This window comes from Montipora foliosa, chromosome 7 (genome assembly GCF_036669935.1).
Source record: "Montipora foliosa isolate CH-2021 chromosome 7, ASM3666993v2, whole genome shotgun sequence".
Classification (NCBI taxonomy): Eukaryota; Metazoa; Cnidaria; class Anthozoa; order Scleractinia; family Acroporidae; genus Montipora; species Montipora foliosa.
In genome coordinates this window covers 24,961,238-24,989,143 of record NC_090875.1, presented here as the reverse complement: position 1 = coordinate 24,989,143, position 27,906 = coordinate 24,961,238, and the positions used below count along the sequence as shown (strand labels likewise).

The 27,906-nt window shown below is 41.3% G+C and overlaps 2 protein-coding genes across 5 annotated transcripts in view; one reads left to right on the top strand and one right to left on the bottom strand.

Annotated features, from left to right (window-relative positions):
• The window catches only part of LOC138011526 (uncharacterized), a 19,350-nt gene extending 16,662 nt beyond the window's left edge, over positions 1 to 2,688 (top strand). For both annotated transcript variants that reach the window (XM_068858573.1, XM_068858574.1), the window contains exons 8-9: positions 3 to 1,112; positions 1,412 to 2,688. In XM_068858573.1, the coding sequence (XP_068714674.1) occupies positions 3 to 1,112; positions 1,412 to 2,401 (2,100 nt within the window). In that variant the 3' untranslated portion in view covers positions 2,402 to 2,688. The remainder of the gene's footprint in view (positions 1 to 2; positions 1,113 to 1,411) is intronic.
• Positions 2,689 to 2,835: 147 nt separating this feature from the next.
• The window catches only part of LOC138011525 (cilia- and flagella-associated protein 54-like), a 62,920-nt gene continuing 37,849 nt past the window's right edge, over positions 2,836 to 27,906 (bottom strand). For all 3 annotated transcript variants that reach the window (XM_068858570.1, XM_068858571.1, XM_068858572.1), the window contains 24 exons: positions 24,833 to 25,068; positions 24,099 to 24,472; positions 23,485 to 23,673; positions 22,941 to 23,028; positions 22,501 to 22,683; positions 21,447 to 21,513; positions 21,117 to 21,317; positions 20,924 to 21,010; positions 19,996 to 20,118; positions 18,163 to 18,219; positions 17,617 to 17,768; positions 16,454 to 16,569; positions 15,218 to 15,303; positions 13,476 to 13,566; positions 12,977 to 13,145; positions 11,688 to 11,926; positions 10,747 to 10,865; positions 10,336 to 10,515; positions 8,792 to 9,053; positions 8,064 to 8,172; positions 7,040 to 7,863; positions 5,113 to 5,448; positions 3,390 to 3,607; positions 2,836 to 3,063 (listed from right to left, as the gene is read on the bottom strand). In XM_068858570.1, the coding sequence (XP_068714671.1) occupies positions 2,935 to 3,063; positions 3,390 to 3,607; positions 5,113 to 5,448; positions 7,040 to 7,863; positions 8,064 to 8,172; positions 8,792 to 9,053; positions 10,336 to 10,515; positions 10,747 to 10,865; positions 11,688 to 11,926; positions 12,977 to 13,145; positions 13,476 to 13,566; positions 15,218 to 15,303; positions 16,454 to 16,569; positions 17,617 to 17,768; positions 18,163 to 18,219; positions 19,996 to 20,118; positions 20,924 to 21,010; positions 21,117 to 21,317; positions 21,447 to 21,513; positions 22,501 to 22,683; positions 22,941 to 23,028; positions 23,485 to 23,673; positions 24,099 to 24,472; positions 24,833 to 25,068 (4,635 nt within the window). In that variant the 3' untranslated portion in view covers positions 2,836 to 2,934. The remainder of the gene's footprint in view (positions 3,064 to 3,389; positions 3,608 to 5,112; positions 5,449 to 7,039; positions 7,864 to 8,063; positions 8,173 to 8,791; positions 9,054 to 10,335; positions 10,516 to 10,746; positions 10,866 to 11,687; positions 11,927 to 12,976; positions 13,146 to 13,475; positions 13,567 to 15,217; positions 15,304 to 16,453; positions 16,570 to 17,616; positions 17,769 to 18,162; positions 18,220 to 19,995; positions 20,119 to 20,923; positions 21,011 to 21,116; positions 21,318 to 21,446; positions 21,514 to 22,500; positions 22,684 to 22,940; positions 23,029 to 23,484; positions 23,674 to 24,098; positions 24,473 to 24,832; positions 25,069 to 27,906) is intronic.

The following is a 27,906-nucleotide window of genomic DNA, read 5'->3' as shown; positions in this document are numbered from 1 at the left end:
AGGTTCTTGAGTGCAAAAGGCCAACCAAGAAATTGACATCTGAGAGTAATTGTCCTTCCAACCTCATTTGCCACTTGAGTTCTAACCCAGACACTCTGACAGTGGTAATTTTGTTGTCAAGCTACTTGAAAACCTATCCGATTTTTCTGTTGATCATGCGCCTCATTCAGCGGTGGTGTTGTGTTACAGGAATGTCACGCAACAAGGCGGATGGTGGTAAGGCGTTTGACATGCTGAGCTGCTTGCTTCTGTTTCAGTGTATGCGCAAGATGCGTATTCAAAACTTCAACGCAGATTACGTCACAAAACAGAAATTGGATATCGTGCAAGGAAAAAGGACTGATGGTCACTTATACATGGAGTGGGAAAACGTGGTCCGTTTTCTTGAAGAAGCCACCCAAGAGAGCAAAAATGACAACCACCCCCGTGAAGAAATAAAACCCGCTGAACTTGGAGAAATACTGATGGAGTTTTTTCAGGTAACTGAAAGCACTTTTGAAAAGGAAGTCCCAGATCCCTTGAGCGGCATCCTACAGAAGGATAAATTTTCAGAAGTTTTGGACAAAGAGCACGTGGACCTGGTCAAAGAACACATGCACCGCGCATATCAGTTGCTAGCGCTGTATGGAGACGTAAAAATCATGCTTGCTATAAGCGGTTCTGAAGACTACAGAGTAATTTTCTTGAATCCACTACTTTCAAAATTCGTGGCTGGCGTTGAGAAGAGTAAAGCTCAGAAAATAGTAAGAAAGACTGGCGTGAAGAGCGTCATAATCAGACGAAGCTTCCCTCGATCTTACAACTCCGCCTTTTTAGAGGTGAAAGGAAGCGAGCCGGCAATTCGCGCAGTGGAGAAAGAGCTGGAAAAAATGTCATTACAAGCGTCACGTGACCGTGTGTCTCTAATGAGTGGATGCTTCGTGGAAGGCGCAAGTGTGCTTCTGTTTGAAGGAAGTCGGAATGAAAACGACCACGTGAGTCTCACACCATACGATGGCCCTTGTCACCAGACGCATGATAGGCTTGCGCGGCATGTTGCCTTTGTAACAGAACCTAAGGATAACGAATATCCATTTAGATGCTTCACGGAGAAATTTTTCCAGCAACTCAAGGTATTTTTCCTATTGCCTTTCTTCCGTTACTTTGGTTAACTATTTGATTTGGGTTTGTGGAGACACTTTGTCTTCTACATAAGGTAATACGGAGTGTTTAGTGCATTTATGCCAAATACATGGCGTCATACGTACTGGTGATTTTTAAGCTGTTAGATCGAGTTCAAAACCATATGAGAAAAGTGTTTTTTTTTAAATGTGCAATAAGTGTTGACAAAACTGTAGTCAACAAAGTTAAACCTCGTCTTGCTTGGAAGTACTCCAGCGAACCAAAACAAGTTCTGCTTTTTCTTTTTAAGATCCTTGAAAGAGACTTCGATACCCAAACTCGTGGATGTCTTGAATTTGCTGTTCATTTTGGACGCGTCTACTTGTTCAGTGTGCCCCATGTACTGTTGGAAGACGGTGATTCCGTTACCATCGCAATGCTTCGGACAAACAAGCGGAAGAGTGATAAGCAGAAAACTAGGCGCGTGCCCAAACGGGTACAATACGTTGACGAAGCAGAACGCCGAAGACGGCGGAAATCAAAACGAACTGTCAAAGACGGCGAAAATAAAAAGCAGAAGAAACGAGGAAATCCATCCAGAAGTTCTCTTTTCACCGAAGTGCACTCACCTAACAAACTGGAGGAATTTCTCCGTCAGAGTGGTGGTAGCTTTCACCGTGAAGCAAACCCGACAAAGAAACATATTGTCGACATTTGCTCATACGACGATGGCGTTGAATTTTACGTTCGATTCGACGAGAAACTTGAATTCATTGAAATCAAGTTCCCCAATTTACGTTGGTTCATGACTGACGTCAAGAGGATATGGCAACAGCGCCCTGATCATGCAGATGATGACAGACTGGATGGTTGGGAATCGGATGTACGCTTTCTACTGCAGTCTCGGAGTACTTTGCAACCGGAAGACATCCTGGAGACCAAATACGCACGGTACCAATGTGTACTCAAGGCCGGTAAACAAGATTATGGCGTCCCACCATTTTCAGTCCGGGAAGATTTGTGGAAAGACGTGAGGCTTATTCGAAGTGTTGAGTCTACGAAGTTCACAACTAAGAAAGGTCTTACGCGCAACTTGGCGGTGTCCCTTGATAAGGTTACTGAATATTCCAGACCATCTCAGCGAGTTAATCAATTTGGGAGTGAGAGTACTCGATGGGAGGTGTCCTTAAAAGCAGTGATTCCCAAAGATTTAACAGACAAGGACATTGTTGAGAAGTTTCTCAAAGACGTCTGGACATTTTCTTTGGATCTATCGTCTTTTATGTCCAAGTGGGACTGACAAATCGTTTCAATGATAAACTACAGATGAATGAAATCGAGTGAAGCATTTTTTTGTAAAGACATCCATGGCGTACTTTTTGTTAAGGGTTTGTGACTTAGTTTAGTTAAAATTACAACAAAAATAGCGCTATTGTAAAAAATAGGTGGTTGTGTTTTGAATGCAATGCATGGGTGTTTGCTTGAAGTGCACCAAATCTTGAATGTATACATATATACACAATTTTTTGGCAGGAACTGAAACACACTTCGCAGTTTTCTCAGTTCCCGAAATGTCGTTTGAAATGCACCATGAAACTAAGCAAATGCAACATAATTCGCACACGGCCGAATTAATGAGAAGTATGGGTCTATTTTGAGGTTAGTAAAATCTTCAGGTATCGATTAAAGAAACGGCCCAAAAAACCTCATTCAGAATAGCAAGAAATCAATAACTAAGTAAGCTGTAAGGCATATTGTATTCACGATTACAAATCAATAAACCAGACTGATGCAAACAAGGGCTAGTTTTAGTGATCAGGTATACGCATGTAATTAATTTTCCAGCAGAGATAAAAGCCAGGTATAAAAAGCTTCCGTTGTTTTTCCTATAGTTCCTAGAGTTGGATCAAACATCGCTTTCAAACAAGCCACATTTGAGAGATTGACTTCAAACGAAACATCCTGCAAAGAAAAATAGAAACAAATTGTAAACTCAAAGGACACTGAAAACGGTTGGATGCCTTATTTTTCAACGTTAACTCATGTAGACGATTAAAACATGATGTCATTGCAGCAACAAAAATAACCTCTAAAACGACTTTACATTCTGAGGACTACGTCGAAGTCATCTCGCAGGTCACAACAATGCTGTGACGGTACATTTGCATGAGCATTTCCCTTAGTTCAAGCGTTAGTTTGACCGTCCTGTGACATACCTTAAAAGGCAAAAGAATGATAACGTCACAGGGTACCCATAAATGATAAAACGATCCTTTGTAACCTCTTACCTCTACAGGAACAGGTTTTTGTGGTTGGAGTATCGACTGGATTTCGTTAAGGTGCTCTTTCAAGAGGGCCTTTATGTGGTCGTCCTTTCTCTGTTTGCCTGATAAAGCCCTTATGCCCATGCTCTTCTTTTTTCGTGCTGTGGCACCATTTGTCACTGATTTTTGGTCTGCGTTCCCAGGGACTGCTAACTGACCAGTATCTTGTCTTACAGGTCGGGCTGAGAGAATGTCAAAAGAAGTTCAATACTTTAGCCATACTAAACAACCCTTACCAGGAGCCCATCAGTAGGAGCTTGCCTCCCCCATACAAGCCCTATGTGTCAACCTTTGCCCGTATATTTCTAGTCTTAGAACGTCACGAGTTGTTCGGACAATCAGAATAAATTCATTTTCTAACGGAGACAAAAATAGCAAAAACAATGTACGCAAATTGTGTGAATTGATGTAAATTAATGTAAATGTCAGTCTCCTGCTGAAGGGTTGGTTCTAAATATAGAAAGATACGGGCAAAGGTTGACTCAAGGATATAGTGCACATGGAGACTCCTACTCATGGGCTCCTGCCCTTACACTATCTATCCCCCTCTTCAACTGGCCCATTCAAGAACTCTACACTCTCCTCCAAATTCAATAACCTTTTTTTAATGAATAGTCAAATCCATAATTATAATACTAGGAATGCTCAGTCTTTTCGCTTGCCCCTGTGCAGAACACCAACTCCAGAAAGTTTTCAATTTACGTTCAAGGTCCAAAGTTTTATAATTCGCTGAATTCTGATGTAACGAGTTCTTCCACGTCCGCTTCTTTTAAAAGAAAGCTGGAAGAATTTCTTCTCACTAAGTATTAACGTTAGCAAGGCTGTAAGTAACTTGACCAAATCATTTAATATCTGTTTGTGAATGTGTGCGTGTGTATGTGCGCGTGCGCGGTCAAAGTTAACTACAATTGAGTCCATATTGTAATTACATTTATTATTCCACTATTACGTCATTTTACCATACTTGGTCAAGAGAATGAGCAAAATATGAGGCGGTATTACACTGCAGAACAGAGCAAATATGAACGAAATTGTTTACAACACGATACAAAGCCCGAGAATTTAGCTTGTCATCGCTTGTCTCTCGTCATTTCGTTTATACAATCCAATAAAGGACATTTGGCTGGCTTTCTGTGCCGTTTACATCGTTCGCAAGCGCCCTGAAGGACGATGATGCACTTTTTTTAGAAACACTCTTACCAAATAAAATTGAAGCAAAATAACACCTTTTTGTATAGTGGAATAATAAATCTCTTATTCGATGGTTTAACATATGTTGTGGTCGCACTCGGCTGCGCCTCGTGAGTCCACAACATTTTGACCACTGTGATGACGAATATCGTTGTCGATAAGACTACAGACAACGCTGAACCACTTTCGATTTGTTAAATATATGGCAAATAAATAAAATGTATGTATGTCCAAATATCGTTCAAGCTTGAATGCTTCAGGATTTATTTTCGTTCACGCTGAAGGATGGGAAGCTAGTTGCTAGGCAACGGGCGAAAGGACAACTGAAATATCAGAGTCCTGGGCAGGATTGGAACCTCTGATTTTTCATCCTTCTCACGGGCGCATTACTCCTTAAACATCTACAGTTGCATCTTAGCAGGGATTTTCAATGTATGATGCTTCCCACAAACTCACTGCAGTGCATTAATTTAAACGTCTACTAGTGTAAACTCACCCTTGTTCTGCTCATTTGTTCCAACCACCGTCTGCGTGGTCTGAACAGGGATCAGGTCATTCTCAGCGGTCTCTAACGTCGCCATAAGTTTCTCATAAAGGGTATGCACACGAGCGCCTTCCACGCGACATAACCCAGCCTTGACTTGGCTGGAAACTGGATTTGCAGCCAAGTTTAGAGCCTTGTTGTTCAAAGCGTACAAAAGAAACAGTACGTTTTGCAGACTCGAAGCACTTTCTGGATCTACTGGCTTCACACTATCCTGCGCATGCTCCGGTTGGAACCACTGTATACAAATTTCATAGTCACCTGAAGTGACTGACTTGTTCACAACATCTTAAAAGAGAAGAAGTACATGGTACAAATACAACATAAGTAAGTGACCTTTTTTGAAAAGATGCACGGAAATAGGCCTTATTCACGATAGCCGCCATGTTGGTTTTCAAATTGTCATGCAAATTAGCCATGTGTTATGCTGGGGGAAGGAGGGCAAACATTGGAAAAAAGGCAAATAGTACCTTTTATAATAATTTTATACCTTTTGATTACCTTTGACATTTTGACTTTCTACTTTGTTATCTGCTCATTCTTCACTAAAAAAAACATCGAAGTAACTTGTGTAATCATTCTAGTTTACTACTTAGGTGATAAACATTTAATGAACGTGAAACAAATCGTCTGTGTGGCTAAGATGTTCGTTATAACCTCTCGAACTTGTGTTGTTTGCCCCCTCAGAAGTGTGTAGCTAATTTGCACGATAATAGCAAATCCAACATAGTGGCCATCGTGAATAAGGTCTATTCAATTCTTTCTCCCAACAAAAGGCAATCACGCACACAGGCCATTGGGGCTCGAACGGCCGGAGCTCAACCCGGTTTCTGTAGCAGGAAACGATGCTAATTTCCCTTTCGTAAACAAGCGATGCCATTTTTGACGGTCGATGCCATTCTTAGTAACCAAGCCTTTTTATTTGGTTAGCTTTCAATAAATTGTTAGGATTAGCTTCAGTTAAATACTTTGAAATTCCCCATGGAAGCTGTTGCTTCGGTAGCGTAGAGGTTTAGTGCAATTTCTCGTAAACCATTGAACCGAGATTGACATCGTTCGATCAACTTTTTCCACTTTTTTTTCTAATTTTTTTTTAGGTTTTTTTTATTCTAAGTGACATACGCTGCTAATCTGGTCGTAGATTAAGTATTTTTTTCCTCATTTCCAAACGATAAACTTAACAATGAAAATTGTTTTAAGTCTCGTCCAAATGGCATCGCTTGTTTACGAAAGGATAAATTGCGGAAGCGACTGAGACTATTGTTACTTCCCCCTCCCTGGACGGGTGATGCTAGTGAACCGCAAAGTTACCCCCAGCCCCAACAGAATGTTGCCGGTACTCATTTATACACTTGGCACAGACTGCTCGAAGCATGGTTAGCGCTAACCAGCGTTAAATACCATGGAGACCTATAGGTTTTGATACCTCTTAACCAACGGTTAGCGCTAACCAGGCTTCGCGCAACGGGCCCTTAGAGTTTCTTGTCTATGGAAACAAAACAATGGGACAGCTATACCTCGAACTAGCGACCCGTGAGGCACCACCGTGCCTCCATAATAGACCTTTTTAGCTTGTACGTTTTGTTGTCCCACTTCAGATCACGTGATGTTCTCAAGGGAATTTTCGTAAGTTATGCGTACATATGCACGTGTATAAGACGACATTTGAAAGAAAAGCTAAAAAGGTCTATTATTAGACCAATTTCGATATATTTAAAATCAGTCTTAGACAAAAGACATCACCTCGAGGCTCCGAGGGCAAACTTCATACAAATCCTTATTTTATTCCCCAGAGCTTCGAGATCATGTTTATTGTCTTAAGCTGAATATTAATGTATCGAAAGTGGTCTATTCTTCAAGCTTAAACAAAGGTACTCACCAGTTTCTTTTAAGGTATTGCTTGTCAAGTCCGCATTCAGAAGTTTGGTGAACATTATCTGAGGACCACTACTAACAGGAGTACCATAAGCGGACAGGACCTCAGGTGGATATACACCACAGCACTCTGTCGTGTAAGGGATTAGTTCGTTTCTTAAAAACGAGTGCATCTTGGAAAGTTTCAAAGCTCTCCAAGAGCTAAATAGGGGTAATACATTCGAGCTGGAATTCTTCGCCATCTCTTCGGTTTTAGACTGCACTCCAAGGGCTGGATACGAACACTGTCGACGGAGAACCGACAAATAGCCGAGAAGATGAAGCCACGTGACTTGAACTCGATTAGACTTGTTAATTGTGGTTCCCATGGTAACGATTCCATCCTGAGCAACAAGGGCTCCGTCTTCAGAACTTTTGATGACATCGTCTGTACCCAGAAGATCAAAAAGCGCGAAGCCCGGTATTGAACTCGCGGCCGTTTCAGAGAGGGTTAAGGTTGTTATCTCGGGATCTCCCGTCAGTATCCCGACTTTAAACTGAGCCAAGGACACCAAACCCGCAGCCCGAATGGAGGCCCACGCTTTACTCAATTCTGCGTCCAATTCTCTGTTCTTTTCACGGGACTCCTTTTCTTTTCGGTCTTTCTCTCGTGCGCTTCCTCTCTTGCTTATCTTTCTTTCGGCTTTGGGAGTGGATGGTTTGTCTGAAATGCGCGTTGGTGATGCTGGGGATCGGGATAGCATGTGGTCGGGCGTCTTTAGTGGCCTGAATTTGCGTGCATTGAAGATCAAGACTAAAGCAATCTCTAAATAAGCTTGCTTCATTAACCTGGCAAAAAAAAAAACATCACTTAAAATGACGAATTTACCACTGCTATGATCAAGAAAAAAAGGAAAACAAACCTACTCAGAGTAAAGCGATTTACCAGTTTCAAGCGCTAGAAAGCAGGTAAGTCGTGCTGAGTAAGAGCAACATAACACAACAATTTGTTACACTCAAGGTATAACTTGATTTCGGAGAAATCTTACCCCAGATCGTGATCAGAAAAAAATGTGCATTGTACCGCGTCCACAAAAGTGTTGATGACTTTAGTTGGTGCCACGTGACCCATCTGAAGCATCTGTCTTTGAATCTGACCTGCAGAGCCATCAAAGTTTAGTTTGACTCAGACAAACGGACAGTTGCGCAATATCTGTTGATATTGATCTACAACAAGTTGCAAAAATAGTGGAGACACTTCACCTTCTTGGGACGTTATTAATTTACCTATTATCTCTCACACAGCAGCTTCCCTCTCCCCCTCCCCCCCTATCAATGTTGCTATCAAGACAAAAAAATGTTGGAAACTTTAACAGTGAACATTGAAAGGGGGAGAGGGGAGGGGGAAGTGGGAAAGGTTTACATTCTAGATACGGCGGGTATTGGAAGCTAGAAAAGGTGTTTTTTCAATGAAAATGTCTCAACAATTTTGCAACTTGTTGTAGCTCCAATTTCCTACTGCAATGAATACGGCATAAGCGGTGAATTAGCTTTCTCCGACTTGAACCGAGCAATGAAATAAACCCGAAAGCAAATACACGTGAGTTTAGCCATCTCAGAAAATGATAGATAAAGAGCACAGTATGCATTTCGTTAGGACGATTTTATGTTACCATTAACGTACAACTTGGTCAACTTTATGAGGGTGCATAGAAAATAGCTTAGTTAGAGTTTCGTGCCTAGCTAGATTCGTAAGTGTGCTTAACGGAGTCCCTACCAAGAGTAAACAGCATCTGCGCTTCAACAGGTTTCCGCTGACAAGCGGAAGTCCTCGTCAACTGAAGGCCCATTTCCAGTTCTTTTACTGCAGCCTGCCACTCGGTTGGGATGACGTCTGATGGAGGTATTTGTTTGTAAAACGCTCTCCCGAGCCTTAGCTTGATGTCAATTAGAGGGAGAAGCTGGGGGAAGTAGATGTTGCGAAGCGGCAAGACAGGAGATGATTCCACAAGGTTTACATCGCTACCGAGTTGTGTCAACTAAATAACAAAGAAAATGGAAGAATAAAATGACCATGATATAAGGAGCACTCATAACAACCCTCTCTTCACAATGTAGAATGCTAAGCCATTAGTCCAATGCGAATGGTTTCCAAAAGCCTAAAACCGTTCACCTCTGTCCACAAATGAGGTAATATTGAAAACAAGCAAGCAAACATAATGGATTAATTTTCTAAGAGAAGGAAAGCGCACACGAATACAAACAATTCTGGGTTTGCATCCAACGTGATGAGGCGACCATGTTGATGTACAAAACAATAGAAAATGGCCCCACAAGTTTTGCATAATGATAGAGTCAAATTCCCAAAAGACATTCTACTGCATTGTTCTGTACAGAAACATGGCCGCCGTGACGTCAGAGGCAAACCATCAATTGTTCCTAAAGCCACCCTAACAGTAAAAAAATTATAGCGATCGCCAAATATATAATTCTACCTAAGTTTGATTCTCGGGGAACCAGGGAAAGATAGTGGGGAGAGGGGTCGGAAAGTAGAAAACCGCAAAGGAAAATTAGCGACAAAAAAGTATAGAAAAGAGAGAAGAGCCATTATTGTATTCTTTTTGTCGCCCCTGGCCCCCACTATCTGCTTCTTGGTCTCCGAGGATGTGTTTGTATCAGGCTGATGCTCAAAGCGAGTGCCCAAATGCAAAATGACTCTATCCTGGCCTTGGTGTAAACTGAGAGGAGCTAGACCAACCTCGTCCCCAGGGCGCTTTTCCCTGGCTTTGGGTGCACACCCGTCCCACCCAAAGCCAGGGAAAAGCGCCCTGGGGACGAGGTTGGAGTCAGACAACCATAGTTTATTGCGTGACAAACAGGACACAACATCAAGATAAATCATATACATATTTTAACATTCTATCGTCGGGCAATACCGATTAAGATTGCAAAATTAAAGAAGCTTTGTTCACCCAAGAACTTAAACTTGCCCTTAATTTAAACCACTTAGCAGTGAAAAAGTTGTAGCTTTATTAACACTACCGTGACTTTTAGAAATTCGATAAATTTTCTTTTGAGATTTGAGTTTTTCTTAATCTCGAATCCAAACCATCCGAGGAAATATATAAGCAATTTTGAAAGCGAATGTTGTGTACAAGTTTGTGTAAAATGTGTCGGTTTACCATGCTTATCACCGCTGTTAGTGTTTATTTACGATGGACTTAGAAAAGGAGTTTATGGGTTGAATTGAACCCGGAAAAATGGCCTATTGCATCCTCAACCTTTGATATAAACTGGGCTCACAGTGGCAGAGCTTCCTACCTGGTTTAGCAGATAACTCATCGCTTTCTTGTAAGCAGTTAAGGAGTCATTTAGGTATGGGACTGTGGAAGTCACGTGAGACGAGGGTTTTATGTCAGCGTATTGGATGATTGACAGACATAAGAGCTGTTTTCCAGAGACGGACAAAGCCGAACACTGCTCCAGTCGAGATATGATATGCTACAAACAGAAAGCAAATAATTAACGTACTTTAGGCGGGCTTCAAATCAGAAGAGGTATTTTCTCCTTCATACGACTTGAAAGTCGATGATTCGAACTCTAACACAGAAAAGTACGACGTTGCTTGTATGTTGGTTGCTTCACAAACCTTCACGAGGGACCTGGTATTCAGTCCCAGACTGTAGCCACGGTTGTTACTATGGATACGGACATGGATATGACCAATCTCACCTCAAGTGTCTCCAGCAAGTCGGTTCCCATTTTCCCTTCGCGTAGATTTTGAACCACATTCAGGAGAGAAAATTCCGCTATTAATTCCACGTCACCAAACGCCTCTGCCTCGTCCAGACCTAGAGAGAACGACACACCAAAACCGTAAAGTATAACAATAATATTATAATCGGGTTTTGAAAATACTCTACTCCAAGCAGGACGTATCGCAGGAAGCACTGCTAAGTCGTTGAAAAGCTACACGCAGAACGCGCAAACAAAAGTTTGTTGGTTCTCTACTCTGCACCGAGAGGTTTTCTCCGTGTCATCAAAAACCAACATTTGACTTGATTTGTGTTAATTGTTAATTTCAATTTACAGTGTCCCCAGTTAGTGCTCCAGCGCTAGAACGACTAGACACTTAAATAAAGTTCCTTTCCTTTCCTTTCTATAATCTTGTTTCTCATTGCGCTACTAACAATCCTTTTGCCTTCTCAACACTGTTTTCGACAGTAAACAGCCTTGATGTAACTTGGAACGCGGTTTGTTAGGCATCAAGTGAAATTGATCCATTATGTTTACAACGACGGGAGCGAACTGACTTCATCCATGTTCTCTGGACTGGAACAACAAGCGTCCGATGGAGACAAATGCAGAGAAAAAAATTTCCCTGCTCGACTTAGTCAAACCGCGATAAATCAGTGGTCCCATTGTACGATTTTATCTAAAGATAACAGATTATGTACCAGACCAAACTCGCTAAATTGTGGTGCAAACAACAGTAATACCAAAAGGAATTATTCAACGTGCAGACCTTAAGTCACAGTCAAATCCTTTTGGATCTTGCGCTACAATGGGTAACGTATCCCACGTGATAAGCGTTCCCGAAGGATGGAAGAGTTTTCAGAGTTTAGTGCTTAGTTTGTTGGCTACGCAGGCTAACCCTCAAAATGCAACGGTACCTTGTTGGCAATGGTGCAAGCAGGAACCAATAGAGCTAGTGACACTCCTGGCCGAGCCACCAAGCTTTCCCATTCCACAGTCCTCCTCTGCGAGTCCACGCGCCAGTGCCAGTCGACATGTAAGCCACAGTCTAGCATCCAGTCTACAACGAGCTTGATTCTGGAAGTAATGATTACTACCCAATCCTGTAACGGTACTGTGCGCAGATCTAACCTGACTAGACAGCAGGGATTGAGCACTGAAGGAAACAAAAACCTTATTAAAGACAATGAAAATGATAATGATGATGATGACGACGATAGGCAATGGTGATAACAACGATGATGATGGAGTTGATTGAGTTCAAAAGTGAATTCCTCGTTAATCGAAATGTGAGCCGAAGTGTAGTCAGTTTGACTTCGAATTATTCCAAATTTGCTCGGACAACGAAGATAGCTCTCGAAACGCCAGCACCCAAATCTTTTTGCGGAGGTCAAAATACGTTTATAAACTCAATTAGAGAAACCTTATATTTGTGTTTACACTGTAGGTGTCTTTAAGAAAAACATCTTTAAAATACGTTTGTTATTGTCAAACCAATTTACTTTTACTCCATTAACCTCACGTGCACGTGACGAAATTTCCAGAACTTAAGGAAAAATCCAGAACAGTGTATATATTAAGGACGGTGCCTACTACTGTTATTGCGCATACGTTCTGCGCATCTCCAGATACTCGGATTTCCTATCGCCGATGCTTACTAATACAAGGATATCTTTGCGCGGTTTAAAACTATCCGGAGAAAGTAGATCTTAGTAAGTACTCTTGGTATCCAAAAAGAAAATTGGGGGTAACCATGCATTTTTAAGAGATAATTAAGCTTCAATTTGAGAAAGAACGCCATACATTGCTTTGTATTTTAAAGCTTTTTACAAATAGTATTCATGAATTATCTTTGAAAAAAGCGTGGTTACCCCCAATTTTCTTTTTGGATTTCAATAACACTTGTTAAGATCTACATTTTCTGCATAATCACACACCGTGGCAAAAATACCTTTGAATTAGTAGGCACCGTCCTTAAGTGTCTAGTCTTATCTCTAGAATGTTCTAATGGGTTTTTATGGTTGTTTCATCATAACCTTCTAGAATGTTTTCCCGTTGTTAAAAAAAGAAGATGTTGTAATCAGATGGTATATAAGACCGAGAGAATGTCTGTTTAAGTAAGTTACGGTTCTTTGACAGTCAAACAAAGCATTAGTAATTTTGTGAAATTTGTAAAAGTATCTTTGATTGACTCTGTTGAGCTTACCGTTTCTCCAAGTCTAGTTCATTCAAAATGGCAGCGTCTTCCAATGCCCTCATGCACGCATACACGATGTTGCCGCTCGTTACAGCATGATGCCTTTGATTGGCTATTTCTGCCAATTCCAACCGAGACAAGCAAATCTGCTCAAGGTCTACTGAGGATAAAGTTGATGCTACAAAACGAAGCAAAAAGAAAAATTCAAAGTATGGATCGACGGTGTCAAACAATTAATCGAGTTGTTCACTGGACAGTAAATCGTTTGTCACTCGATCTACGAGCACAAGATGGTCAACAAGGTGTACCCGACGAATGGCGATCTTTGGAGGTTAGAAGCAGTGCAGGTAGACCATTGTAAGGCTGATTACATGACATTGTTGAGGCGGCTGGAGGTTAGGCCCTACGAACTGATGACAGTTGGTCTACATTACACTGTGGATGGAGAGAGCTTATACAACAAGCTAAAAATTGAATCTATCCAGGTCAAAATTAAAAACTGACTTACGTTCATCCTCTAAACTAACTTGATCGGCGGCATCTGTTAGTGAGTCACACAAATTCGTTAGAATCATTTCCGCTGTTGCCAGAAGGAAACCCTAAAGAAGGCAATCGACTCATCAGTGACATAGTAATCGCCTGAACTGGTCAATGGTTTTCACATTACAGGTCTGAATACTGTTTTTTTGTTTTAATTTTGCATTTAAAGTCGATATGGTATATCTCACTTGAGTATAACTGGCAATTGGATAAAATAAAAAAGAACGTTGGATTTTAGACAACTACGAAAACAGCTCTTGACCCCAGCGGTGCGCGAGTCATATGCAGGACCTTTTCCCGCACGCGTATAAATGTCTAAGATATCTACGTCTATATGAGATAAATGAATTAACCTTTATTATTATTATTATTGCCTCACTACGCCAAATCCTATCATGCTCACATAGTCTTCCCAGGAATCGTGCTAATGTATTTATTATATACATATATATACTCGACAGAATATCGCGTTTCTGATTGGTCAATGACGAATGCATAAATAGGTTAGAGAGTGCAATACCGAAGTTGCTATGGAAAAACAGCCATGGAGTAATTTTGTTAATCGTATGAACTTGCTCGTGCATTTCGTTATTTATGGTCACCCGTGATGTCTTGATAGTTCTAAAAATTGCACCACTTAGACAACCATTTCTAATATGGTTCTATGCAAGACTACAGTAGTAAAAATAGGGAAATTTAATTGCATTATACAGATTTCGTTAACTGGTTATGTGGTACGATCGGACTAACACGATTCAAGACTGCAAGACAGGCCGACATTTTTTTTGGAGAGCGTCACTATGTGGATCCCAGGTGAGAAAATCCTCAATGTGAACTCCCATTTAGATATCTGACTACGCACTCAAGTGCTGTATTATTGATCTCAACATTAAAGTTTTGGCCACTCCAAACCTAATTTTTTTACATTACACCTTGTTTGATCGCAGATTGTTCTTATTAGGCTCATTAGGAAGCTTAAGCACGCGCGTTTTTGAGACGCGGGCGGCAACCGGAAGTGAACTGTTTTCCTTTTTATCTTGTCTTCACACAACCACATTTACATTGCTAAGTATCTTTTCTCCATTAGAGATGATTAGTAAAGAAATCTGGGAGACCCCAATGTCCTGGCACACGAAATGTTCTCTTCCGGTTGCCGTCCGCCTCTCAAAAACGCGCGTGCTTAAGTTCCCTATTTAGAAACAGAACGGGAACGTCAGTGGCGACGGCGCGCGCAGAAAAATTACCAATGAGAATTCAGAATAGAGTAGAATCCACTCTTTTCTTCTCTATTCTGAATTCTCAATGGTATTTTTGTTGCGCGCGACGTCGCCACTGACATTCCGTTCTGTTGCTATTAATAAGCCTATTAGTAAGCAGACAGCAACTTACAAACAAATTTTGACTTGATAATGTCGTTCAAACGTGATTGTTTTTAGCAGACTTTTTTATCTTAAAAATGTTTTTAAGGAATATTTTGTCACAATTTTTCATAGTTGAATTCTATTCCAAATCACTTCTTCGTCGTACGATCCAAAACACTTCCAAAAATTGCGGGCACACGGCTACTCTGTTACGCGCAAATGTTTAAACCGTACGTAGCCAGGTAACCGCGTATCCACAGTCTACGCTTTTGCACGTTAACAGTGTACTCGCTGAGTATGACTGAACTCGACACTTTTTGCTTTGTGGCAGCTACATGGCTTCCTGTACCTTAATAAATTGTGGAGTTGCTGTAGATGCATCAAGTAAATGTTTCTTTTGCGCGGCTTTTGAACTCTTCAAGCTCGTTTCTTCCACTGGAAAAGAAGACCCACAATGCATGCATTTCAGTACAAAATCAACATGGCTAACATAACGTAAAGCGAGCCATAATGCGATGATATGTGTCTCTTCTGGAAACGCGCAACTCTTGTCAGTTCGAATGAAAAGAGGGTCCTTAAAGTGCATCCGATATGAGTTGAATCTGTTGGCAATTTGACCGAATCGACTCGGTTCGTCTCAGTCTGTAGTCTGTTTGACTAAACGAAAGTCGATTTGCAAGAGACTTGGATAATTCGAGTGCTGGGTGAGAAAGGTTGATCAAAAATGCTCCAAATTTGAGTCGGTACAATCCAATCGAATCGATTCACTGCAGATTCATTAGTTGATTTAAGATTCCGAGACGAAGTTGGTGTGGTTTAAGTTATCGCAAACTTCAGGAACTTAATAAACCATTTTCATAAATGGCGACCACCTTCACCTTTTTTTTTTAAAACAAACGTTCTTTTGAAATTTGGTCGTCGTAGCGAGGCTAGAAAGGCTTATTACCATAGGAAATCGACACGACCTCGAGTACAATTCGTGATTAATAGGTTCGAGTGATTTTGAAAGTTCTCAAAATTGCACGAGCCTTTAGGTGCAATTTGAGAACTTTCAAAATCACGAGTACCTATTAATCACGAATTGTACGAGACGGTAGTGCGATTTTTTATTATAGTATACTCAACAAAATTACGATCAACCAATCAGAACGCGGTAACGGTGAGCTTTGTATATCTCTCCTCCGATCCGTTGGTGTTTACTTCAGAAACCTTTGAAACTCTTCGGTCCAACGACGGAACTCTTCGACTTCGGTTGAACTTCGGACACCTTCTAAATTCTTCGGGGTAAACTTCGGAAATCTTCGGGTCAAATTCGGAAGTCTTCGGAAACGTTCGGAAGTCTTCGAATACTTTATGGTCGCCTTCCGAAGTCGGTTAATTTCGGAAAACTTCGTGTCAACTTCGAAAAGAAAAGTAATTGGTACTCCTGGAGAGTACAATTTGGGATTAATTGTAATCCTCTCGTCCAATCAGAATCCAGTAATTTTGTTTGAGTGTTGAAACAATAACATTTTATTTGGCCGCCACTATGAAAGACGTCTACGATATGTGAGAGTTAAAACATGACAAAACGTTTTTGACTCACCGTTAACTTTTTTCTTGCTGTTTTTGCTTCCCAGTTGGGACTGAGACGGCGCAGGTGGGATTGGTAACTGGGACGGGGCTTCTTCTTCTTCTTTAGACTCAAAGTGACGGGTGATCCTGATCAGAGACAGAAGTCCTCATATGATAATCAAATTAATTCAGTCTTAATCGAGGGAAGTGTGTAACAACTAACACGTTACGGATGAAGAGGTTCAGCAGGTGACATTAAGGGGAACCTCCACTTCAACAAAAAAATAACCGTAACAGTCAAGTCAGTCTAAAGTAATTTCAAACAAAGTGTTTGTATCCGAAATAAATAAGTTTTAGAATAGCCTATTTTTGTTTTCAAGTTTCGCGGGCGCCGCCATCTTGAATAACTGTGACGTGTTACGGTTACCCTATTGTTATAAGACAAAAGCTCTTTGTGTCAGAACAATAGAGCAACCGTAACACGTCACAATTATTCAAGATGGCTGCGCCCGCGAAATTTGAACGTGAAAATAAGCGATTTTAAAATTCACTGTTTTACCACTGTTTTAACAACAAATTTCGAACAAATTTGTTTGCAAACGTAATTTCCTTCGGTTTAAATTCATTCTGTAGTAAGAGTGAAGGTTCCCTTTAAAGAATGTCATAAATTTGCTTAAACGTCCTTTGGGTGAAAACAACGTCAGTACTGATGACCAACCATACGAAGTGTTGTGGCTCGTGTCAAACAAGATTTACAGAACGAAATAGTCTCGCTGGACACCGACTGCACTGATTGGGCATCCAAAACTTAGGGCGTCATCTCCTGTGCTCCGAGAACCAATAAAGACCTCAGAGATACCTCCAATCACCCTTACTGAAAAACAGCTAAAAGCTGTCGTTTTGAGCGGGAGTAAAGTTATGCCCATTTAATAAAGCCGGCCAGTGGTATGATGGCAGTGGTTCTCAGTTCAAAAAAGATTTGAGTCTGTAGGCGAAATCCTACAAATTTATTCAAATGGAAGCTACTAAACTATGTTTTCCATTCGTGCTGTTTAAGGAGGTCCTAACTCTTAGGTCGGTGTGAAAACTCAGAGTGTGAAAATTCCAGTGTATCGATCTTCAAATAGTTGAATTTTGCACTCTGTGACTGAATGTTGAATTGTGCACTTTAAAGAAATGATCACTGAAACATACTCTTGGTTGCAGTCCGCTGGTATGGCGTAGATCGTAGAAGCAATGGTTATCATTAGGTGCGCGTGCGCAATTGTGAGCTGCCCTGCCAAATGAGGTCCGTACAACACAGATAGCGATGGATGCAGACGGCGTTCAGTCAGATAGTTCAACACCTGAGCAGTCATTGAAATAAAAAGCAAATTTAAAAACAGAAAAGAACTATGATGATTGAGAGAACATACATGAAGTTATGCATAATTGAACTGCTGAGATGAGATTTTTCACAACGATTTTTCTTTTGCAGGTGTATAAATCGCTCAGTTCAGTGCAATGTTCTTTCCAGGTTCCCCTGTCAATGGATATGTTGATGATGATGATGACCACGATGAATAGGGTGAGGGAAGAATGTGGACGATGAGGATAACCATTCGATCGTTGATTTAATTCAAAAGATATAAAAGAGATTTATTGTACAAGTACAGCTGAAATACTCGGATTTTCCTTTTCCTAATAAATCATATCTTCACCGCGCGCAGTGAACTAAATACTAATTTTGTGGGCCCTTACCGCCAGATTTCCGGGATTCAAAAGAGATTCTTTGTTATCAAATACCGGTAGTGATTTCTGGGAAGAAAGAAGTAGTGGTTAGAAAACGAAACATATGAGAAGAGGTAAGGGTCAACGAAAAAGTCATTTCAAAATATAACTTTCGTTCCCACAAGTCATCCGCTATCCTTCAGTTCAATCTCGTTCACGTTTCCACGTGTGACACAAACATCCTACAACTGAAACGCTATTAATCGCCTTGAATAGGCCATATTCTTATTCTCAGTATTGGACTGGAACTAGCTTGCAATGGAGGCTAATGCGGGGGAATATATTAAAAAGAACTTGCATTTGCAAAGATTCCCTCGCATTAGCCTCCATTGCAAGCTAGCTCTATTCCAATACTGAGAATACGAATATGGTCTATTGAAGATAGAGAAAGAAATAATCCCGTATGCCCATGTTGACGTCGCTGTTTTTCAAAGTACGGCGGAAATGACTAAAATATATGTCTCACACACGCAGAACAATAACTGTTTGTCATTGACCCAACAGTACTGTTGTTTTGTGGTGTTGCCATTTCCGTCGTCCTTGCTTCCCATAGTGATGACGTTGATTATGGTGATATGACTATAACAATGATGATGATGATGATGATGATGATGACAACAAATATGACGTCGACGAGAACAAGATGGATGGAAAAACAATAGAACAATAGTACATTTTGGTACATTTCTTTGCCGTTCTGGGGCCCGTTTCTCGAAAGTCCCGAAACTTGACGGGCCATTTTTTGGGTGCCACAATTCCCTTTGTATCTCAAGAACGGAGAGGATTTGAATCGTCAAACTTCACAGTCGTTTTGCTTTTTGTTACCTTGAAAACATGTTAAAAGATCGGCATTCTTAAACAAGCGGTTGGCAGTTTCACAAATGGCTTTTCGGGCCCGAAAAGTTTTCGGGACTTGGAGAAACGGGCCCTTGGTCTTGATAAAACGACGTGAATTAATCGACCAAATTTGAGGTTGTGTAGAGGGACGCCAACACCTGGCAATGAATTTTCTCTCAAAACCGACACAGCATTCATCCCGATCCTGTTCCAAGACGTTTGCACAAATCTTCTATGCCGACAGATTTGGCACGATCACGAAGTGGTTAGAATAAAGGAAAGTTGTTTTTTACAAGACGTTCTCGTACCCTTCTTGTTTCGTTCCTGCTTAAGATGGCTCAAACCAGTTCCAACACTTTCAAGAGACAGTACTATTAGAAGGATTGACTCTACAACACTGTATCACATTTAACAGGAATTTCATGATACCATACGAAATGCTAATTATTGTTTAACAGGATGCGGCATTATCATAACATAATAAGTCACCATAGCAACAGGTGAGCCCTCTAAAATCACCCTATCTTTTGTCTTAAGTTGCTTGTATCTCTAAAACGAACTCGGTGACCCCCACTTTTCATTGCTAAAAAGTGATTAGCAGGCTGCGATGAAACTCTCTGCAAAGTTTATAAAAACAATTCTGTTTGGCCATCTTAAGCTCCCTTATCGTCGCCAACGTGCCGAGGACGAGTTTTGATGATAATGACTATGACGTCGAAGATGACGATAACCGTGAACACAATGATGATGATGTTACCAAAACTTCTTAGCAGCACGAAGTAAGATATCGCTTTGATGATCCATACGATGTTTTTGAAATTCATATTTAATCAATACATGTTTCGGATGAAACATCATCCATCGTCAGCAACAAAGATGACGTGAGTAACGTTGATGGTGACGACGATGATGATAGGAAACGATGACGTCGGGTCAACGTCAATAAATGTGCTGAGAGGTTGTTACCGTTTTGCTGCTGACTGTTCTGAACCCGACATCAGAAATTTTTGGAAGCTTTTCACCCCGTAACAAGTCCATCAACACTCTTATCGCCTCAGACAGCATTCCAAGATCTGTTAGAACTCGTACCTGAAAGAGAAAGTATATTCTGTACGATTTTGTCTACTTTTGACAATAGAGAGCTTAAACAGCCGACGACAGATTGTCAATTTTTTCTCCAAACATTCACACTGGTTACGCCAATTTTATTCTCGGAAAGTTCGTACACCCTTACCAAGGATAATAATACACACGGTCACTTTTGAAAATGTGTGTTGACTAGCATACGAAACGTCAAGTTTTATAAAAATGCATTGGAATACAATGTTTATCACCACTGTTTGTGTTATTTTCTTAATCAAGTACCAAGTACTTCAGGTTTTGCTTGTCTCATGCTAATAGGCCTTTTTCGATGTATTAAAATTAAGCTTGATAGTGAGGCAGTGAAGACAAAGACAAAGGAAAGTGGATAATATGCAAATATTTTTCACATTCATTCCAACGTGTTTCTATTGCTTTTGTCCTCACTGTCAAGCTGAATATTTGATATTTCGAAAATGGACTATTAGAGCTATTGTTATTTTTACCCCGCTGGGAATGAAAATTTAAGAAGAAAAGAAAAACAAACTGAAGTTTGGTAGTTGTAGTCAAATGAAGCCATCATGAAAGTTGCTTTTTTATACGTTAATAGAAAGAAAGGATTTCATTCACGTCCTCAAGGGATTCTAAATTGGTATACACCGTCAAACAACGTAAGTGAACTTAAGCAACAGGGCTGATTCCACAAATTCCCCCTTCCCCCACCCACCCACTTTTAATTAGCTTGAGGAGGAAAGAAGTCAGAAGAAAATAAGCCAAGAGTCCTTTTTAGGATTTAGTTTTTATAAGCTCTTACCTTAAGAATCCTTATATCCACTGATCTTTGAAGATCACGAGAAACGTGCGTTGTGAAGTAAAGACACAAGGTAACCAGTGGGAGAACCTAAAAACAGCATCAAATCAATAATAAAGCCAATATTGAGAGCAACGTTGGCACGAACGTAAAAATAGTCAAGAACTTCTTGTGGAACGTAATTGAAGTCACTCACTGTGAGAAGGTATCGAGCTCGAGCCAGTTCCTCAGTAATCCATCTCAAAGAAGCTACGACTGATCGCCCATTGCTCCTAAAGGCTTCTGATAGAAGGTCAATTCCAGGTATCAGTTCTTCCACTTCGCAACCATTTCCCACCTCGTACAACGCATAATCCTTGTCCGCTCCAGGGTGGGGTAGGGAAGAGCAGAATAAAGCCTGTAAGAAGCGGAAGTGAAAGTATACAGATTTGACTTGAACATGCAGTAAAGGCAGTTGTTTTTGTTTTGCTTTAAAAAACGCATAACTGTTTATGAAATGAAACCCCAAAAATGCGAGCCTTCATACCTTGAAAAAAATAGCGGAAAGAAGACAACACTCCAAACGCAGACCAAGGTTAGATGTGTGAATATATCTGAAGTAACAAAAAAAGTTATGGTTTACTCGACAGTTGTTTCCAGAATTGGCTCAAAATAATTAAGTTCCTTCTCAAATTCGGACGCAATAGAGATTGGTTTCTGACAGCATTTTCAATTCCATGTTCGACTCGTTATGAGTCTACTGTCGTGTCAGCAGTGACTCAAAGCCGTTATCAGGCAAGTGTCGGGGGGAGGGGGGGGGGGGGGGGGCCTAATTACTATGGTTTTGCATAGCTAATTAATTTGCCCCACAAAATCACAGCCAATCAGTAGCCAGTTGTGAATTGATCGCGTACGTTTTCCTGCGGCTATATACCCTGGCTTCGAATCCTGATTGGATCATTTGATTGTCTTCGTTTGTTGCGATCGGCCAGAGAATTAACTTTTTTGGGTTCATGATATTACAACTGCAGGTTTTTCCGCTGTTAACTCGGGTGAGCCTTTTTGATGTGCTATGCCAGAGGCAATTTCCACGATACTACATACATATCGAATACTGCAGCATGACGTCGACGACTCGACCTTTGAAAGACGTCACAAAGTGACCCCTTAATCCTTCAAGTATCTTTGTTATTGGGTGAAGCTATATCGAAGGCGTTGATCGAGGATCGAGCACACGCGTTTATGGGACAGCGGTCGAGGAGTGTAGCACGTCTTGTAAAGCTACATGTTTTACCAATAGAGAAACAAACCTAAACATTCACTAACCCTAACCTTAGGCCTAAAAACTCTTGTTTAGGTCTAATTAGGTCTAAGGTTAACTTTAATGAATGTTTAGGTTTTGTTTCTGCATTGGTAAAATATGTAGCTTACAAGACGTGCTACGCTCTTCGACCGCTGTCTCATAAACGCGTGTGCTCGATCCTCGATCAACGCCTCCGGTATAGCTTCACCCTTTATTATTCGGAAAAGGGTTAGAGGGACATTTTGTGACCTCTATATAAATTAATGTGAATGTCATTCGAAAACACTCAGATACTTACTGCGCAATGTCAGCGGCTAACACGCCCCCCAGCAAACATCCCCACAATCCACATCTCTGAAGCAACACAGCAGCAGGTCTTATTGACGGGTCAGATGATGACGTCAGATCTCGCCACGTCTTGAGAGAGTTTGATGCGCTGAGGATCGTATCCAGTGACTCTGCCCACCATTTGTAAGCAGCCCTGTGATATAGATTGAAAGAGTTCGTATAGGTCTATCCAGCTCTAGTATTTGCAATATATGATAACAAACGGATTAACAGATACAATGGGAAGAATCTGAAGCCAACTGATAACAAAAATGAAGGATGATACCTTTGCAGATGTCCCATGTGGACCTCTTTTACAGAAACGATGAGAAGCAATAAGCGAGCTTCCCGTGAAATTTAACTTTAAACATGACGATCAACAATTGCACAAAAAATGGTTTGGCACGAAACCTGATGTTTCCACTGTGAAACATGATGTTGCCCAGTTCGTGCATGGCTTGCGCAGCAAGACTTTTCTGTTTGCGAAACTGCAACATTTCTAGGAAGAAAGAAGCAAATTAGATGGTCAAAAGTACAATCACGACGGGATCTCGAGAATAACAGCGATCGATAGGGCGCAGGTGCAACGTTCCAGCATCGTTCATACGTGATTTCCCGCGCTTGATAAGGTAAAGGTTAGCGTTATTTATAGGTCAGGGTAAAATGCTGCAGTTTATCCTCGCTTGAGGAACAGCATTTGGGAGACACTTTGTGAGTTGATTGTCTGTATTCAGAGACACGAGTGATGTTGAAGTTGAGCAGAAAAGCATGGGGACACTTTGTGACGCTTATTTAAATCGACGTGCATCTATTTAGGGTCAATCCTGAACACATCTCCAGGCATCGGCACATATTTTCTTGCGTTGGCAAAACTGAAAGGATGTAAGATATTCGTCTAACGGTACTCTCTTGGGGTTCATGAGTTAACTTTGTCACAACAGCAGTACCGTCTTACCGACGGTCTTGTCATAGGAGGCAACAACCACAGCAAGTTGAGAGGGTTGGAGAGTGAACGTTTGTACGTCATTTATGGTACCAAAAGCTTCCTTTGACAAGTCTAACGGCACGTCTGTGGGAGGCTTCGCTTGTCTCGGCAAGAATCCAACCCGCGACGACCCGCGGGCCACACGAGTACTCGAACTTCCTGCATGGGATAATAAACAAGTTTTAAACGATGATGATTAAACAATAAAAGCACCAATTCACAATTAGGTTTGGTTAACGAACTTCTACGCTTGGCCAATGGGATCTCCTTTAATGCATGTTATACTGTAACAACGTCATTTCCTACAAAAGTTAATGTGATAAGCTAGTCCCTCCCTATTTACGCAGCAAATTACCCCAAGACAGCATGCTTGATAAATGTCGCCAATTACCTAGTTTCAAACTGTCTTACTTGTATGCTTACATCGTTCTGAATGTATGCTCGTTCCACTTTCTCTACCAGGCAACATGTTACGAGTTTCGATTTGTCATTTTATAGCTTACTTCTTTTGTAATTGCCAGAATGACATAATTCGTGACGGAGACACTTATCTTGATGAAATGCCGCCTGCCCAGTTCTCTCACCTTCCTGTTGGCCAGCGAGATAACACAGCAAAAGCTGTCGACTATGTTCCAGTGATCGTGCCGTGTGGTGCTTAAATTCAAGGGCCTGGTGCAGCAGCTGCAAACTGTCATTGATGTTGATGGGAACTGACACGAGTCTGAGAGCATCATCGCTGCCGCTGTACACATTATGACCCTGAGGATCTATATGCACCGCAGGCTCAATCGACATATATTCAACGGGCCGAATGTAAAATTCTTCAGCGATACCGGTTTCCTTGGAGACAGTAATGAGAGGCTGACTTCGGGATGGACCCCCATGTGCCTCCACCTGTTCATGGAGTTTTCGTTGTGCCACTATCAGTAACGGCAAGACTGTTTCAGCATAACGACTCCTGCGAAAGGAAAGAAAAGATACATAATTATAAACTGTGTTAAAAAGGGTTTTTACTCTAAGTAATCTTGTGCTTTGTTTATTGTGCAAGTTTTTTCAATCTTGTTTCAGTTTCACGCGAGACTTACAACCATGGAAGGTTCTATTTACACAACTCTTGAATGCCAGGATCAACATGCTTGAAAAAAATGTCTTGGACGATTTCGGAAAGGTTTAATTAAAACGCATTTAGGAAGTTGGACAGTTCTCTCAAGTTTTCTTCGTTGTGCATTACGGCTTTCAGCCGTTTGGGAATGTTCTTCCCTTACTATTCTAGAAGTGCATTGTGGAAGTTCAGAGTAAATCCATTAATTTTTCTCACCTTGTCAACGCATTAAATCTTAGGATGATGCTGACAGTCCTCTCCCATTTACACTCATAAAATAGCATTTCCACAGCGCACAAAATAAACCTCTTAATCCAGCGAGTATCAGCTGCACTCGTGTTGTCCAATGGTGCTTCAAACAACAGACTCGCCCCACCCCTCTCGTCTTCCACTCCTCCCATGATACTTTGCTTTTCAGATACGAACAAGTCTCCCTTTTTCAACTTGTCAGGCTGTGAAAAAGGATGAAGCACAGTCAATTTACGAAGTCAATGTTATACGTGTGCGGTAAAACATGAACTAATAGTTGGTCTGCAACCAATCATTTGAGACAAAGATGCTGGTGGACGAACAAGAGGAGCTGTTCTCGGTTGTTCAAAAGGTGGATAACGCTATTTATCATATGACCCGTACGGCCCCACGCGCGCTTTCATTGCAAAACTATTGAGAAAATCCCCGTATGAGGGCCGAACGCGATGGCGCGAGCAGGGCCGGAAAAAGCCGTCCGGTTCAATAGTTTTGCAATGAAGGCGCGCGCGAGATGCGAACTAAAACAACTTTGTTGCAATTGCTATATAAATCCCGACTTTTCGGTCAAAATGAGCGACGTCAGTGAACATTCCGAATTTTGTTACGCAGAAAAAAAAAAAGGAAAAGCGCGGTGGTCATATGATAACATGCTTATTGACTGAGTTAGGTCGGGCCGGACGGTAAAATATTTGGCCCTCGGTCATGGCGCACGGACCTCGCTGCACTCGGTTCGTACGCCATGACCTCGGGCCATCTATTTTCCCGTCAATAAGTACATACCACTGGATAAATCACTATCCAAAGGATAAACACCAGCAATACCATTTGAGTTATCCAGTGGACAGTGATTTATCCCCCGGATAGCGCTATCCACCCTTCAAACAACTGGGGCCAGAAGCCTGTTTCTCGAAAGTCCCAAAAAACTTTTCGGGCCCGAAAAGCCATTTGTGAAACTGCCAACCGCTTGTTCTCAAGATAACAAAAAGAAAAATAACTGTGAAGTTTGACGACTTAAAACCTCTCCGTTCTTAAGATACAAAGGGAATTGTGACACCCGAAAATGGCCCGTAAAGTTTCGGGACTTTCGAGAAACGGGCCCCTGGTCTTCAGCAGATAGACGTGACTGATTATACATCAGTCATGTCCGAGTGGCAATGCGGTTAGAGCTGGTTGGTGCGTTTTAAGATCAAAACTCTCCAATCAACAACATTCCAGGCGAGGATCGAAACGTGCTATCAGTAATAGACAGACAATGAAAGTGGACTATCTTTGTTCTTTTATTTAGCGCTGCAGCCCTATTTACGGAGGAATTGATTCGAATATTGGTTCTAAGAGAAGAGCAATTCACTCACAACACCAACTCCGGGAGCAGCTTAAGTAGCAAGCGCTAAAAGGGGAGGGGAGGGAAAGACGGAGACAGCGTGAGTGGAGTCCCCTCCTGAATCTCAGCACTCAGTCTCTGTCTCCCTCTTTCCCTCCCCTTTAGCGCTTGCTACGCAGGCTAGTCGGGGAGTTGAGTTCGAATCACATTTGGGGAATGTGAGTGCTTTCATGTTACTTCGCCAACCCCGTTAAGCTATTTACACTCGGCTATTAAGGAGGCTCAAAACAGTTTCAACATATTCAATCAACTGTGCTACTTGGAACGATTGAATCTACCCAACTGTTTCACGTTACGGCAAATGTTATAGTACCATATGAATTTAACAAGTTGCACTCATTGATGCGACGTAACAATTCACCATGGCTAAACAACAGCCATGTAAAAACATCCTATATTTTGTCTTTAAACGTTTACATCTCAAAACCAAACTCAGTGACTCCCCATTTCTATTTCTGGAAAGTGACAAGAAGGCCAAGATAAAACACTTCGAAAAGTTAAAAAAAAAAAAATTCTCTGGAGCGGATTCATAGCCACCTTCAAAATTTGGAAAATTTTAAGGTGGCTCTAAATCTGCTTTAGTGATTTTTTTTTCACTTTGCGGAGAGTTTTATCTTAGTAGGAGGCAGTGTGGCCCAGTGGTTAGGGCGCTTGCCTTGAGATCCGGAAATCCCGGGTTCAAGACCCGCTCTGACCACTCGTTGAATTTGATCCTGGTAGTCCCTGGTTCAACTTCCCAGCTGCACTTGTAAATAGAAAACTGGTTCGCCTCCGGCCAGTTGGGATTCTTAACAGTTGTTGTTGTTCTGTTCCGTCGTTTCGTTGTTTTTCATTGGCCCTGAAAAGCCCTTATGGGGAGCGGTCAATTAAGTATGTATTTTATGTATTGTATTAGCCTGCTTATCACTTTCCAGCAATAAAAATAGTGGGGTCACCTAGTTCGTTTTTGAGATGTAAGCGTTTAAACACAAACTATAGGACGCTTTTAGATGGCTCGTTTGTTGCCATGGTAGCATATTACGTCACATGAATGAATGCATCTTGTCAAGTAATTAGAGGAGTTTTATTTGGTACTATAACATCGCCGTTACATGAATCAGTGTTTAAGAGTTAATCCTTTGAAAATAACATTCCCTCCAAATTGTTAAAACTCGTTTGAGCAACTTAATTGTCATATAGCTGAACTTTTCCTCCAACAGCGCGCGCTCTCATTGGTTACTTCGAGGTCACATGACATCTAACAATAAAACTGCTTCCCGCCAAAAGTCTATGAGCGGGCAACATTGCAAAATCTATGACGTCACAGGGTAAGAGTGCACTGTTACCTGCGAATTTTCACTGACGACCGCCGTTACTGTTGCCGTTGCACGCATTTCTTTTTGTGCTATTAAACAAATCACTTAATGACTGGTCCCTCGGGAAACAGTTCATTTTGTTTCCTTCGAATTTCAATGTTTCCCTCGGCTACGCCTTGGGGAAACATTGTGATTCTCGGGAAACAAAATGAACTGTTTCCCTCGGGATCAGTCATTAAGTGTTTAATGTTGTTGCTTTATCTAACGACTTCAGCACAGACAGGGACTGATGTAGCAGCTCCCGTAACGTATAATGTGATTGGCTCGCTACCCTAGCCAAAAACAAAAGACTAAACAATTGAAAC